We start from the raw sequence: 16,162 nt of genomic DNA, 5'->3' as shown, positions 1-16,162 counted from the left end.
GGGAGGCAAAGTGGTGGGGTGCATGCTGGATTTCTTAAAAACAAAACAAACACACCCCCACATACACAAGAAGAAACTAGAAAAAGAGGATGTCTTATTGCTGGCTACAGCTGCAGTGGCGTAACTCCTGGCTTATATAAAGTACCATAAGCTTTAATATACTGGCATATTACCACTAAAAAAAAACAAACCAAAAACAAACAACAAAAAAACCCAACCAAAACAAACCAAAAATATTGTCCATGCTCAGGGGCCTTGCTCCAGACACTAGTGAATGTTTTGCGTAGCTAAATGAAGCAAGCAGAGGAGATGGTCAATGTTAAGATTTTCAGAAGTTGAACGGACATTTTTAGAAAGGATTCAAGCAGCCTGAACCCCTAAAAAATAAGACTTATGACATCATTTATAGGTGTATTTTCTATGCACACTCAATAGCAAAAACAGCTGCCCTCCATCTCCTCTTGTTTGGGAGAAGAGAGTCCTGAAAACTTTCCAGCTCCAGGTGACATTTATTTTCAGGCATATGACTATTTTTCACAATTTGTCTCTCAAAAGATTTCTTCACAGCCACTTAATTAAAAAAAAAAGTTGTCTTTCAAAATGTAAACTCTTACTCAAAATGCCATCAGTGTCATTAGCCAGCAGGCACACACAACTTTTTTTTGTTTGTTTGTTTTAATTCAGCTACTTTAGATTACCAAATCAAGCAAGCAATTCACAAGGTACAGTAACATGGGATATTTAAAGTAAAAAATTAACACTAGCATTATGTACTTACTAGAATATCACAAAAAAGGAGGTGTAGCAACCTAATCTCAGAAGAAGTTGACAGTTAAGTTTAAAACATTTCAATTGCCAAGGCATACCACATCTTCCTCATGCATGTACAGAAGATTTAGAAGGTAAGCGAGAACTAAAAGGCAACAGCAGAGGTATAGCTGAACAGACAGTAACAACTGCAGCAGCAGAGTCACTTTGAGAAAGTCTGTTTCAACAAGACAAATTTGTCTGTTCTTACGGACAAATGCCTGACAAAGTTCTGCCCACAGATAAGGAAACTGGGAGACAGAACTTCAAAGACCTGTATGCGACACCTTAGGCAAAACTTTTTCAAAACACCAATCCTCCATCACAAAGGGGTGGAAAGCAATTAAGAATTAAAGACAGTTAACTTGCCCTTCACTACCACACCCTTCTAAAAAAATTCTGCTAGGAAAGAAGCAGGTCACAATTGTAATGGAGGAAATAAGCTGCAGCAAAATTTTAGAACAATTTAGCTTTTTCCACAAGATGCCCTTGAGTACACCAATTTCTATGCAAAAACTGTATCTTGTTTTGAAAGAAAAGCTCTTAAGAACTATGGAACAGTTTATTGCAGTTATTTAGACTTGCCACTTAAAACTGGTTGCAATTTTTCATCTATTTCACCCAACCGTAGTTCAAATTTAAGGAGAGAAATGCGTTGAAGAAGAAGAGGTGGTGTTGGGCTTTGTGGTTTTTTGGTGGGTTTTTTTGTTTGTTTGGGGGGGGAGGTTAGTAACGCAGACTGCCTGAGACATTCTTAACTGTTTCTTCAACCCGTTGGCCAAGCGCAAAATTTTTATTTTTCTCATCACATTCCTAGCTGTTAGGGTACAACTGCACTTCCCAGCTGCTATGACTCTACTAGTCTACGCTACCTTCAACAAGCTCTGACGCCTGCAAGTAATTTTGGAAATCTGTCTGCAAACAGCTGGGGGCAGTGGGAAGGAAGAGGTTGGGGGCAGGCAGGTATTTCTTGCTTGTTTGTTTTCAAAAAGGAGCTACTGTGCTAGAGGCTTCATCCTCAGAATTTCCATGAAACTCTCCTAGCCCAGAACGATGCTTCTGCTACTAGTTTCCTCAAGCATCTACGTTCGACTCAGCTGCTTATGCAAGCCAAATTTAAAATGCATGAATGAAACGTAGTTGCCAAAATTTTTATTGTAGTCACATGCAAAGAATACTTTAACTTAGTGGATTTGTTCACACAGCTCAAAGCAGGTATATTTTTAAACACTGATGAAAAAGCAACTCATACCTTGCCATGCTTTTCTATAAAGAAAACTGACAGGAGAAAGAAAATTCATCATCCACTAATGAAACAGGCAAAAACCTACCAATATTCACAACACAGTGAAGCAAAAAGCATGATATGGAACTGACTACTTGAAGTAATTTCAGGAATGCTAAGCTTCTATCAATTTTCTAACATAATATACGGCATATTAAACAAAACTTAGTACTTGCATTAAGTTATGTGGTTCCACACAACCCACTTTGATTGATCCATACTATCCTATGTATTTCACTAAGAACAAGTAACTTATGCTTGTATCACAGTATTACAAGTCTGCTTAAAGCAGACTTTTTAAATTTTTCCTGAAATATTCCTGTGCAATTCATGTGCTATAAAATCTTTATGAAAAATATAAGCATTCAATGCATGAGAAAACATGCATTCTTAAATGCTAGCAAAAAATATCTGTATCATTAAAAAAACATGCACGTGCCATAAATAGATGGCAATAAATTAGGGTGCAACTGTATATGTGGTATGACTTGAAATACTGAAAAGTAAAATGTATCAGCCCAAATAAAAGTGAGGAAGATTCCATCAAACTGGAGTTGATCATCAACAGATGAAGGTTTCAACTTTCCACAAAGGAAATACTTAAAAACAAAGGACTGCTATACAATAACCCCTCCTACTGGAAAAACTACTTGGCTATTTAAACATACACCACTCAGAACCTAAAAGCTAAATGACATTCCTGATGTTGTGGCAACACATTTGGAAATATTTCAGAAGCATGTAGCAACTTAAACATTTCAAAATCCTGACCACTGAAGTCTTCAAATGCATTGCAAAATATCTGTACAACAAGACTTAATCACCTCGAAAAACGTTTTTTCCAGAACATGCATGTTACTTATGTGAAGATGGTGTAAAGCTTTGGTAGATGAATTTAACTCCTAACTCAAATTAACAGTGTACAATTTTAACAAATAGTACACAACAGAAATAATGTAACACAGATTGCTGCTCCCTGCCTTTTATTATTTTATTTAACAACAACAAAAAAAAAAAAAAAAGAAACATACCACTGTAATTGGGTAGAGAGGATTCTGAATTGACAACAGGAGAACTTTATTTCCACCAGATGGGTCATCAGTGTTCCCTGGCCGAGTAATCCTCTTACTTGTTGAGTAGTTGAAAAAGGCTTGCTGTCCAGCAATGTATACAGGTTCATCTGCTGCAAACGTTACACATTTCTTCGCACTTTCTACGTTTTCAAACTCCACCAGAGCCTGGCGCTTAAATGGCATCATCATGACATAGCTGGTGAGAGAAACATTACAGTAAGTTTTCCTATAAGCTTACGCAAAACAACTCCAAAGTCCCATAACTACCATCTGTGTTTTTTCTAAACAATTCCTAACAAGGACATCAAAGGAAGGTAGATCTCCCTGCTCATGCTTCCCAAACCCAGTCAACACATTTCTAAAGCATTTGCACAAAACAAAGAAATGCAGCTATAAGATAAGTAATAAGCAGTTCTTTTCCTCAAAAAGTTTAATGGTTTAATGCATAAAACCATTCAACCAATACAACAGTTAATGACTTACTAACTTACTTTCTCTGAGTAACCATCTCATTCTGAAGGTCCTACCATACCACAAGCACTGCTCCCATACAAAACCACAGGAAAAAGCATCATCTGCTCTGTGGCCTATCCTTGTTTTTGGCATATTCACTCATATCATGACAACCACCCTCGCGCTGTTCTGCAACTCAGTTTAGCTACAGCTCATATTAAGGCCAGGACTAGCTGTGCCACTGAAGTCTGATCGCAGACACTAGGGCATGCAGACAGCGTAACTCTGCTTGACCACACTTGCCACATACAGAAACACAGAATCTTCACACAGCTAGAAAATCTTTATGCTTTACTAAGTTCTGGATTTCAAATGGCTATCATAACTTATTTAAAGAGGTCCAAGAGACTTTTAAATAATGCTCCCAGCTTGTCCAGAGACATTACTTTATACTGCTTGACATACCATATGGTTCCAAACTTTTCAAGAGCTTCCACAAGATCTGCTTCCACAACTGATTCACACAGCCCTCGGACATGGACGACAGGAGAAACAGAGACTTTGTGATGACTTCCCCCAGCATCCTAGCAACAAAATGACATTTTAAAATTCAACACAGAACATGGAATATTGCTATCATTAACTAAAATTAAATATTTGGCAGACACTACACTGGGTCCAGAAGCAGCCATCTAAATGCACAATCCAAGCATATTTTAAATAATTTAAATTTTCTTTCCAAACAGGTTGCCAAGTTCAGTTGCTGAAATCTACTTAAAATAAAATGCTTTGCAGATTTAATTAATTGAGTTTGCACAGGCAAGAATTTTCTAATATAAAAAATGTCTATTTAACACTTGGTTGAATTGCAGGAGGTCTTCCACCCTATTCATTGAAAGCATAAAAAAAAATAATACTTGGACATGCACAATAGCTAAAATATTTCTGACACTCTTCCTGTTTGTTTATGCCAGCATTTGCCTCAGACAGGCTGGGGGGATAAAAAAGCAAGAACAAATAAGGGCCATCAGTAAACTGAATGAAAACTTAGTATTTTTCTAATGTATGCAGACCTGTGCCCCACAATGCAAGAAAATGCCAGCTCCAAACTATACTTGAAATAAACCCAACCTCCCTCCTAATTCTGAACACTCTTCATACATGTTTTTTAAAACTCACAATTTCTGTACATATGGGCATGCTCTCTCTTTTCACCCTAAGGTTGACTACCATTAACAGATTCAGCTGTTGTACATCAGCACACAGAATTCCCACTGTGAACATTTTTCAGAGCTACTGCTATGACTTCAGACAGTCTCAGTTCTGTGTGACTGAAGAATTCGAGTTGGAACCAGCTCATCTTTCCATGCAAAGCCTGAAGTAGGGCTGAAATTTACCTTATATATTGTAAGACACGGAGGTAAAAAAAAACAAAGAATGAAATGATGGAAGCCAATAATGAGAGATAATCAAAGAAAGATTAGAGATAATAAAGGGCACACTAAAATATACTGTAATTACCAGCACCCAAATTTCATACATGTTACAGCAGTGTGAAGTTGATGTATTCAAATTTAGCAACTACATCAATGAGTTTATCTAACAGATCAAGTCTTGTTGATGTTTCACTTTTTTCCATAAGTAGTATAGCATCTTCTGAAACTAGAGAGAGATTCTCATTTGTAACACAAAGGAGCATTCAGCTCCAGTAATCAACCACAATGATTGCTACTACTGGTACAGACATTCCTCTCTTCCCCATCTGTTTGAACTACAGATTCAAGGAAAAACACATTCCAGATAACTACAAATTGAGTCTTGCATGTTTAATTCCTGTGTTCCATACACAGCTCTCCCAAAACAATTATGTATTTTTTCTTTAAATCAGGGATTTGACCATTCTGTTTGAACCAAAAGCCAGCACTTCAGACTTTGTCAGATGTCAGAACAAACTGCTGTGTAATTTTTTACGCTTAGCTTACGTTTTATTCATTTGCAGTATGAAAGAGTTTTAAGTGGGAAGACATTTCTTTGAATGAGAGCTGTGACAATTGTGGGAAAACACCACTAGTGATATTTGCATAAGATACCATATATCCTGAATTAATCAGCTGAGGCCTACAGCAGTAGTTGTGATCAAAGTAGTCATAAAAGGTTAATACTTTGAACTGCAAACACTTAGGCAATTGCAGAAGATACAGAACTACACAGAGGTTTTTATTTTCGGCTTATATGTTCTCTATACACACACACTTTTCAAAGCTGAAAGAAGCACCTAAGGAGACCTTCAAAAGAAAACTACAATAATTACCAGTTTTTCCTGCAAAGTCTATTACTCTAAGGTGCTAAGATAGCAGGCACCTTTACTTCACAGTCTACAGAACAATCAGAAGTTATTAAATCAATTATTCATTGCCCTGCATACTTGTTACTATTTGAAGATCCCAGTTAATGCTAGGGGTATGCATTTTCTCTTCTTTTGTTTTCTTTTCTTTAATGCATTTAAGAAATCTCACCTAAAAATATTTCTATCTAATCAGATGGCAAAAACAAGCAATGATTTTCTCACTGAGGCAACGATTCATTACGAAGAGCTACCTTACTTAATTAGCACCCCCATACATCAAGTCAAGCTTTTCAGAGTGGATCATAACAGAACGGTATTTCTCTCTCCCTCCCCTTCCCACGTCAATCTTCTGTTATAGTTTCAGTTCATGTTTCTTTGTCATGCATATCCCTTTGTATTTTTATTTATTAGCAGTTCATTTAAGCCTGCCTACTGAAGATATAAATCTTTCTAATTGTACAAACTCTCTCAAAAATTAAGACTTTTATACTTGCATCTTCAAATCCATTATACATGAGTTATACACACATATACAGGTGTCCACACTTCTGCAGCTGGAATTATTCTCAGAACCATCAACAAATACAAATTCTGCTTTCTTTTGTAGTTAAAGCAACACTTGGCTTTCCAAGCCAAATTTCCTTCTCCCGTAACACCACATAGAAAGCATCCTTTAGTAGGGTGTTGTTTAGTAGGAGATTTAGCAAGAATCCAAAGTTGTAACACTGCTGCTATTGTAGTAACTTGTGCAGATGCTCAAGAAGCATAGAATAAAAAAAAAAAATAATAAAAAACCCAACCAACCACAAAACCCCCACAAAAAAGTGAAATCTCAGTCACTTGCCATGAAATTAAGGACTTATCTACATAGCATTTCAGAAACTAATTTATATAGATAAAACCATTGAGGTTATAAATAGCCAAATCAGAGGGCCTCTGCTTTAGTCAAAACAGTTTCTAACGAGCAGCAGTAAACAGCAGCACAAAAACCAAGCGTAAGTCAGTCCTGAGCCAGGAAGCCACAACCTAACATTCATAGAGCATATTGGTGAGAGACACAAACATGTGCCACAGGCATATGTTTGAGTGCAAAAAAGTCTTCATGAAGGGCAGACATACATATTATCATCAAACGAGTTTTGCAGCTACCAAGCTGCAGTATCACACAAATCTAGAACAATCCTTGATTTCCTCTAAAAGAAGGAGAAATAAAAGCACTAGACCACATGAAAAATCAAACATGTCTTTAAGTGTAAAGCATCTCCACAGCTAAGATCAGAACATATACAACTCATCCAACTGCTGCCATAATTTCTTCCCAGAGCTGAAAAACATAGGATTTTGACCAAGATCTCACAGTCACTGTATCTTGAAAACTACAAGTGCTACAGATGGCACACAGACAAAGGTTACATCAAAGCATCTGCTCACATACAGATTAACCATTAACAGCATTTCTCCACTTACAAAGGAATCTTTCAGTAATTCCAACTCCCAGGATGGCGCAAAAGCCCCATGCAAAACTCCAACACAACACTTGGACATCACCAAAGCCAGGAGAACAGATTAGCTAACGTTACTGCTGTACCCATTAATATATATGGCTTAAGGGTTTTTGAAAGCTCAGTAACAATTTCTTGAAGAATCATTAGCTAGACAGAAAATGCAATTATTAAACAGATGATGGAAAGAGACTTCCCTTCTAAGTGCTCAAGACTAGTAACAAGGACAGAAAGGGTTTCCCTCAAGAAAGAAGCTAGGAACATAAAAATGCTTAACATTGAAACCGAGCTTCTGTAGAGAGCCGAGGCACAAAGGGAAGTGCTGACATAACCAAGCGGATGAAGCACAAACAAGTTACTTTACGTAAGACTGCAACAGAAGCAGCTTCAAAGAACGGCTGTAGCATTTTAACATCCATTCTTTGGTGACCTACATAGTTCTAGACAATATTTTAAATACATCACTGGTTTCTTACTAAGAAATTACGAATTGCCATTCCGAAAAGGAAGAAAGTCGTCACGGGCTCTAGGATGATGTCTCTCTTGCTCACCAATTCCAGATCAGAGAATTTTTCACCATTTGCACATAAATGTGTCCTTCATCCTTTCTCCAGACACTTTCCAGTCAGTATATTCACCTTAGTTTTTATTAGTTTGTACTACCTTTTTTGGACCATCTGCTCCTTTACCGTTTCTCTGCTTACCTCCTCCATCTTTTTCTCCTTACTGCAAAAGGATGGCACTTCTCCTTCATACTCTCTCTCTCCCAGGTACCTAAACATACTGTTATTTTATTTCTCACCATTCAGATTATCTTATTCATTCTCAACTTTTTCCTCTCACTGCATCCCTCTTAAATGCTCTGAAATTGCTTTTATAAATATGACAGGACTGGGGGGGAAAGCCCCACAAGGTTGCTATTAGGTATGTAAGCACCCAAAACTTCATTAATGCCTAACTATGGACTGATCTGCAAGCAACTGCCTTGCAGGATGTCAAGGGTAGCTAAAATTGCCACATTATAAAGGCAAGGTGAAGGTACACAACACATTCCCCAATAATCTCAGCTCTGCCCACCGAGGATGGTCTGATGAGGAAAGACTTTCATAAGCAGATACGCAGCATTTCGTGCACACTCCTCAACTGCTGGTTGTACTACATGATGATGGCATTAAAGCTGCTTGCCCTGTCATACATTACCCCTGCTGATCACACCTGCGTGAGTTGAGCCGTTCTGTCTCTTCCCTACAGAGGTACAGGAGACACCTCTCTCCATGCCACCTGGAATTCCTGTAGCTTCGCAGTGACAACAGTTTTTCCAGTACACAGTGAAGACAGTGTCTCAGAAAAACCAAGCAAACGAGACAAAGTTAAGGTTCCATGGCAGTAGAAGAAATATACCAGTTTTGTATATCCTGGATTTTTTTGTTGGTGGTGGTTGGTTGGTTTTGGGGGCTGCGGGGGGGTGAGACTAGGCAGGAGGAGGGGGTTAAGGTTAATCACACCCCATATTCTGGAAGGCTACCTGGTAATTCAGTTTTGTTTTGCATGTGGAGTTTGGGGTATCGTTTCTCTTGTTTACCTCCTCCTAGCACTCTCTACCACTGTGTCCTTTCAATGAATACAACTGCTACTGAACGGAATACCTGCACTCTGGCCCCTTCTGCTAATTCTCAATCTGCCCTGAAGTGGTCAGGCAGTTGGACTAGATGATTGTTGTAGGTCCCTTCCAACTGAAATACTCTATTCTAGTTTATTTTCCTCTCTGCTCAGCACAATCTGAATCTCCCTTTAAAAAAAAACACACACAAACAAACACCACCCCAAAACAAAACCCCACACAACACAGAGCATCATCAGGAGATTCAACCCAAGGTGTTGGAAGAAGAACTAGCGTGAAGGTAATGTTTTGGTTTTTGTTTTTTTTGAAGGAGGAGGACAAAGGAGGGAAGATGATTTACACTTACTCCATAACCGATTTCTAGGATGTACTTCATTTAAGAAATACATATATGAACAAGTCGCTGCAAAATAGGTCAAGATCTGAACTCATTGCCATCTAGCGACTGTTACTGCAACAGCCTGTGAAAGACATGAAGCAACGGAGTTGTGAAGCGAGCTGCTTTCCATTTACCACAAAGCAAGAACACTGCACGCAGGAAGTTACAGCAGAGTAGCTGATAAGATGCAAGTTCACATCCCTAACTTACCTTGCGGTAGCTTGTTATGTTTGTATATTTAGACACCGCATCTCACTTCCCCAACTGTAAGAACAGGGATAATAGATCCTCCTTATTTCACAGAAATACTTAAGAATAGGCATGTCAGAGACAGCGAGGCAGGTGGATGCTACAGAAAATACAGGTTGTATAAATACAATGTTAATCAATGAAACTGAAATTTAAGGGAGGGGGAGGGGATGGAGCTGAAAGGCCCTCCAAACACCCTCAAACGCAGCTCTTAATCCACATTCTCCCAGTGTCCTGACCCTCTGCTACACTATGATTCTGACTCCTCTGCCAAGGCTTCACCACCACTCAACACTGCCTCTGTAAAAGTCATTCTTCCAAATGATACTCTCCCCCACAGAATACTTCTGCAAGACCACTTTCTACCCCTCCCCTCGTCAATATTCTGGTCTGTTCCTGGCTCTCCATGCTCCTCAGCCTTGAGATGAGCCATGAGAAAGAGGATACACCTCCGGACTATGAGGAGTGTCCACATGAATGGAAAAGAGGAAAAAGAAGAGCAAAATAAATCTTGGTTTTCCCCATCTGGATCTCGCATACAGACTTCTAGGCACGCATTGGAAAAAATAAACAAAACAAAAAACCAACCAACCAAAAAAACCCCCAAACTCTTAGAGGCATGAAAAGCTTATTCAACCCAATGAAACAATCCCAGAGGAACAGGAAAATGCCACAATAATAAATATAGCCCAGCAGGGAGACCCGACCTACCTGATAGCAGGGTCCTACCACAAAACAGCTTTCATACAAAGAGAGCATATAATCCATATGAGTGTACAGTTCACCGAAATTCTAGGACGCGTGTTAGGAAATAAAACAACAGTCAGGCTACCAGACTCCTACCACTCTTTCTATCCCAGTCATCATTCTCCCCATTTCTCCTTCTAATTCCCCATTCCCTATAGTTCCTCCTTCTTCATCTTCACTTATTCTTTTACTGCTCTCTTCTGAGCAGCCCAGGACACTTAAACACTTCTTCCCATCTCTCAGCCTACCTTCATCTTATATGTCTTTGCCCTGAGCCACATACAACTTTTATAAGCTAGGGACATTTCCCTGGAGAGAAACGAGTAAGATATCACAGAATAATTAAGCTTCCTGCACGTTTTTTTAATCTATTAGAGAAAAAAAACTAAAATTCACATCAACTAACTCTAATGAATAGATCCTGGCATTATGCTGTTAAAAGCCCCACATAAAATTATTAACAAAAGCACTCAGTCGTTCATTTTTCATATATCCACTTGATGTTATAGCTTATTCTTAAGAAATTAGTTTGATCTCTCTTACCAAGACAACTTCTGCCTCTCCAATAGTGGACCTGTGAATACAGCTTTGCCAATAAATCACCAGAGTCGGTGACCACGAACCTCCTTGAGGCACACTGCAACTGACACAAGCTGACTAAAAATCCTCGTGTTCTTGACTTGCCACACATTTCTTTCAGCTTCTTGACTCACGAGACTGAGCACATGCCATGAAATCCAAAATGTAAAGTTACAGACATACTCTGTGCTCTCATTACCTAAAGGAGCAGGGCAGTGTGTCCTGCACATTAACTGTGATAAATGGAGATACTAAGGTCAACATGAACAGAGCCAGAACCCAGAATGAAGGAAAAAAAAAAGTAAGAACTAGCTGATTTCCCAAAATACTGCAGAAAAGAGGAAAGGCAAGAGCAGTATCTTGTTCCTACCTGAAACGCTGCATGATGTCCAGCTCTCCTATGTGACAAAATTTCAAGATAACTTCAGCAAGCATATGGATTTCATTCAGAACTGGCCTTTAAGACAGAGCACGGTGCCAAGCCTTGACTGCGACTTGACGATGCCCTGTCACAAGAACTACAGAATTAAAAAAAAGTTCTCTCCAGAGGTGCGTCATCTTTGTTGAAACTTATCGGGGGACTTTTGTACTAATTTAGCACGTACCCTCTCCACCAAGAGGTTTAACTGACAGAGAGATGGTAACAGCAAATGTCTCTCATTACCTTATCCCAGTGCTAAGCAAGTTCCTTTTAAGCAATCATGAACCAGAGGTATTCTGAATTTCAAGGTCTGCCATTAAATCAATGTTTTCTTGATCTGGCTTTTTCAAGTGAGAAACAGAGAGAAAGAGCCATCGAGAAGAAAAATGGTTACAATCAGCCAGACAACTAGTTAGCTAAGAAATCAAACAGCAGACACAAAAGTATCGCCAGCCCAAATTCAGGAGTCCAAGACTATCCTGATACTTAGATACAAATTCATGAAGAATAAAAGGTACGTAGCAAAAAAATTTAGGGAACCACCGTGCTTATGAGCATTGTTCGTGGGGGAGGGAGCAAGTAGAAATACAAACGACTTTAACAAGGAGGCGATCATTTACGATCAGCCTTATCGCCGTATGCTGCCAGACACAAAAGGTAAAACAGAAGGATGAAAGAAATCCTCCGCCTCGCTCTCCTCCCCTGCTCTACGTTTCTATAGTTACACTCAGCAACAGGGCAGGCACAAAACTTGCAGTGGCAATATCCCAAAAGGCAACAACCTGCCCACGGGAGAGAGACACAATCTCAGAGCTGCAAAACCCAAATCACGCCTCTGTAGCAGACTGCAAGCTCGGTCCCTTCCTCCAGGCGACTACGGCCGCAGACAATTAGCCGCGCAAGCTGCGCACGCCTGCGGCGGGGAGGAAGGCGAGAGGGACCGGACCCAGCCCGGTGCCCGCCCCCCCTCCCCGGTGAGGAGAAGCGCAGCCCCACCGGAAGCGCCTCCATGCCCGGGAGGGAGGTCCGGCGGGCTCCCGGCCTCGGGAAGGCCGCGGGGCCGGAGCCGCCGTCCCCGCGGGGAGCCCGCCTCCCGCCGCCCCACGGGGAGCGGGGGGAGCCCCCCCCACACCCACCACCACCGGGGAAACGGAGGCGGGGGGGGGGGAACGACGTCGCCAGCCTCGCCCCGCGGGAAGGGGCGGGCGGCTCGCAGGCCCCCTCCCCCGCCGGCCCCCTGACGGCAGGCGCGCCCACCCCCGGCGGCCCCCGCGTCCCTCACTCACCCCGCCCGAGAAGCCCCCGCCGCGCGGCGGGGCCGGCTTGTCCCGCCGGCTCTCGCTCTCCTCCGCGCCGCTGTACTCGATCTCGCCTTCCTCGGCAGCGGCGCTGGGCTTCAGCCGCTTGGCCTGGCTCTCGTAGGCGCCGTCCTCCTCCTCCTCCTCCTCCTCCTCCTCGTACCGCTCTCCGGACGACGGCGACGACATGGTCGAAGGAGGGAGGGAGGGAACGGCCCGGCTACCGGCGGGGGGAGGCGACAGGAGAGCGGGGACTGAGCCCGGCGGCGGCGAGCCCGAAAGATGCTCTGCGCTCCGCTCCCCCGCACGCGCCCCTCCCCGCGCCGGGAGCGGGTCACGCCTCCCCGCCGGCCAGCGACGCCACGATTGGCTCCCAGTCGGGGAGGGGGCGAAGACGCCGAGGAGACGGGCCAGCAGGCATGCCCATCGAGCGCCGCCGGCGCAGCGACTGGGCGGCGAGCGTGCCCGTCACCGCGCTGCTAGGCCGCCTCGGCACCGCCCCCTCCCCTCGTTCGCTCTTTCTCGTCTGAGGGCTCGGGGGGAGGCAGGGAGGCGGCGGCCGCGGGGGCGTGCGCCCGCGGGAGGCCGCGCTGAGGGCTCCGGAGGGCCCGGCCCAGCGCCCCCGGCCTGCGAGCCTGTTCCTCGCCGACCGCCTTCCCCCCGCAGCCCCCACCGCCTTTGTCTGCTTCCCGGCGCCGCCGGCTGGTAAAGGCGGCGGGGGGGGGCCACGGTGCGCTGAGGCGCGGGCCCCGGCGCAGCGACCCGCGGGGAGCGGCCGGTCCGGCGGCATGGTCGGCGTGTCCCGTCTCCCGGCTGTGAGCTGCCAAGGTCACGGAGCGCTCAGGGAGCTGTGAGGCTGCTCCTCAGGCACGGCCGTGAGCTCCGCAGCTTGCCGTTAGCCCCGGGCCCGTGAAGAGGAAGCTGGTCCACTCGTTCTTGTGGGCCGGCGGGGTCCGGTCTTCGTCGAGTGAGAAACAATATACCGCGCTAAATATGCTTCCTACAAGCTCGGTGAGCTGCCCGGACAGCCGTCCGTGTCCCCCCTAGGGCTCTGTTACTGGCACTGCCGTTTCTAACGGTGCCAGTGTGTGCTCATAGCACGGCACTGCGTTGCATACAGACGGGTCTGTTTGCTGGCAATGCGAACAGCGGGTGGGTCTGCTCAGGGAGATGTTGCTGAAGGTGACTCTTGGAGCCCATGCCTGTCTGCATAGAATCGTAGAACCATTGAACAGCCCAGGCTGGAAGGGAGCTGTAAAGATCATCTGGTCCAACCTTCCATGGGAGGGAGCCTAGACAGGATTAACCAGCGCCCTGTCCAGTGGCATCTTGGAAACCTCCTGTGATGGGGACTCTACCATGTCCCTGGGTTCCAGTGATTGGCTGTTCTCACTGTAAAAAAATTAACGTTGCTACTCATAGCCACTCTTTTAAGTACTGGAATAGTGATGAGGCACCCACCCCAAGCCTTCTGTCCTGCAGGGAGATAAGACCTAACTCCTTCAGTCTTTCCTCATAGGGCAGGTTGCCCTGCCCTTTGATCATCTTCATGGCCCTCTTTTGACCCTCTCCAGCCTGTCCATGTTTTTCTTGAAATGTGAGGACCAGAATTGGACACAGTACTCCAGGTGCGGTCTGACAAGTACTGAAGAATGGAGTGGGATGATCACATCTCTATCCCTGCTAGTAATACCCCTGTAGATGCAGCCCAGGATCTGATTTGGCTTTGTTGCTGCAGCGCAGCACACTGCTGATTGATGTTCAGCTTGTCATCCACCAGGACCCCCAGGTCCCTTCAGCAAGGCTGCTCCCCAGCCACACAGATCCCAGCCTGGACTGGGCTCTTTGTTTATGCTGTCCCACATGCAGGACTTTGCACTTGTCTTTTTTAAACTTTATACTGTCCTTCCTAGCCCACTCCTCCAGCCTGTCCAGGTCTCTCCATATGATGGCTCTCCCTTCTCATGTGTCCGCCTCACCACGCAGTTTAGTGTCGTCAGCAAACTTGGTGAAGGTACTTTCAATTCCATCATCCAGATCATTTGGGAAGATGAACAGCTTGGGGCCCAGTGTCAATCCCTTGGGGACCCTACTTGTGACAGGCTGCCAGCCTGAGTAAAAAAGATTGACCACCCTCGGAGTGCAGCCTGTTGGCCAATTTTCTACCTATCTTGCAGACCACCTACCCAATCTGTATCTTGCCAGTTTATCCAGGAGAAGGCTTCCTTGTGGATGGAAGCACAGAAAGAAGGCTTTCAGTGTTACAAGTGGCTTACAGGACTTCATAGCTGAATTAGTTTCTGCTGCTGCAGCTGCCAAACCCAGGTGGATGTGGAGTGGAACCCTGCTGAAAGTAGGTCAATGGAGAATGGGTATAGGATCGTGTGAGTAATTGCTTTTTCAGTTGAGCAGCCAAATAAGAGGGAGGGAAGTAATTCAGAAGACAGCCAAAATAAGTGTTATTCTTTTCTTCTTGTTTTGGTGAGGGAGGAAAAAAAAACCAAAACCCCACACTTGTATCAAACAAAACATGTTGTTCAACCTGAAATGGTAGTTGTAAGCTAGAAAAGAAAGCAAATGGTTTGCTGTTTAAACATTTTCTGTTATCCTGAAACCCAGTGGTAAAGGCACTCCTCCAAGTAGTGGGAGGAGGTTCAGTTTCCCATTCTGCCTGACATGATTTGAATCTGCATGTCTCAGGTAGCTCATCTAATCATCTTATCTACAAGCACATACATTTGATTTAACTTGCTGTGCATCTCTCAGGTAGCTCATCTAATCTTATCTACAAGCACATACATTTGATTTAACTTGCTGTGTTTCTCACCTTCTTGTTTTCTCTTTGGTCTTTGATTCTTAATTTATGTTTTTCTTTCAGTATTTCTTATACTTTTACCTATTTCTCATTTTTAACACAAATTCATTACAACTTTGACAGCATACAGTCCACAGGGCTGAAGCTGTACATACATCTGTTGTAGTTTCAAATAGTCAATGAGGAACATGCCATCTGTGAATATTAAACCTACTTTTCTTGGCACTTATTTCTAAATGCACTACCGATATTACTGCTATGGACATAAATGCTTACTTGCCAGATGAAGTTTCTAGTAAATTAGTTTTATGTGCTAGAGCTCTGGGATTTTAGCAGACATTTACACCATACCGTTGCAAAAAATAACAGCCTGAGAAATCACAGAACATACCAGAGTTATAGTCACAAAATGGCACTGAAATGCTGCAATAATTAGATTGTCTGCAATAATTAAATTTTGTTTCCCCCCATGTATTTAAAATTACTATTCTGAAAATGAGGAAGTTACTTACTGTTTAACCAAATTCTTATTTACTGAGTGTTCCAAGAAACAGAAAAGTTTCAGCATGCTTCTGTGCAGCATATG

General features: G+C 43.2%; 1 protein-coding gene across 1 annotated transcript in view; it reads right to left on the bottom strand.

The window, feature by feature from the left end:
- The window catches only part of HNRNPLL (heterogeneous nuclear ribonucleoprotein L like), a 29,978-nt gene extending 16,887 nt beyond the window's left edge, over positions 1 to 13,091 (bottom strand). The window contains 3 exon segments of the mRNA XM_052781107.1: positions 3,124 to 3,361; positions 4,084 to 4,202; positions 12,750 to 13,091. Coding sequence (XP_052637067.1) covers positions 3,124 to 3,361; positions 4,084 to 4,202; positions 12,750 to 12,950 — 558 coding nt within the window. The 5' untranslated portion in view covers positions 12,951 to 13,091.
- Positions 13,092 to 16,162: the final 3,071 nt, after the last annotated feature.

Source organism: Harpia harpyja, chromosome 3 (genome assembly GCF_026419915.1).
Source record: "Harpia harpyja isolate bHarHar1 chromosome 3, bHarHar1 primary haplotype, whole genome shotgun sequence".
NCBI lineage: Eukaryota > Metazoa > Chordata > Aves > Accipitriformes > Accipitridae > Harpia > Harpia harpyja.
The sequence above is the reverse complement of the archived record's forward strand: the minus strand, read 5'-3'. Positions and strand labels throughout refer to the sequence as shown.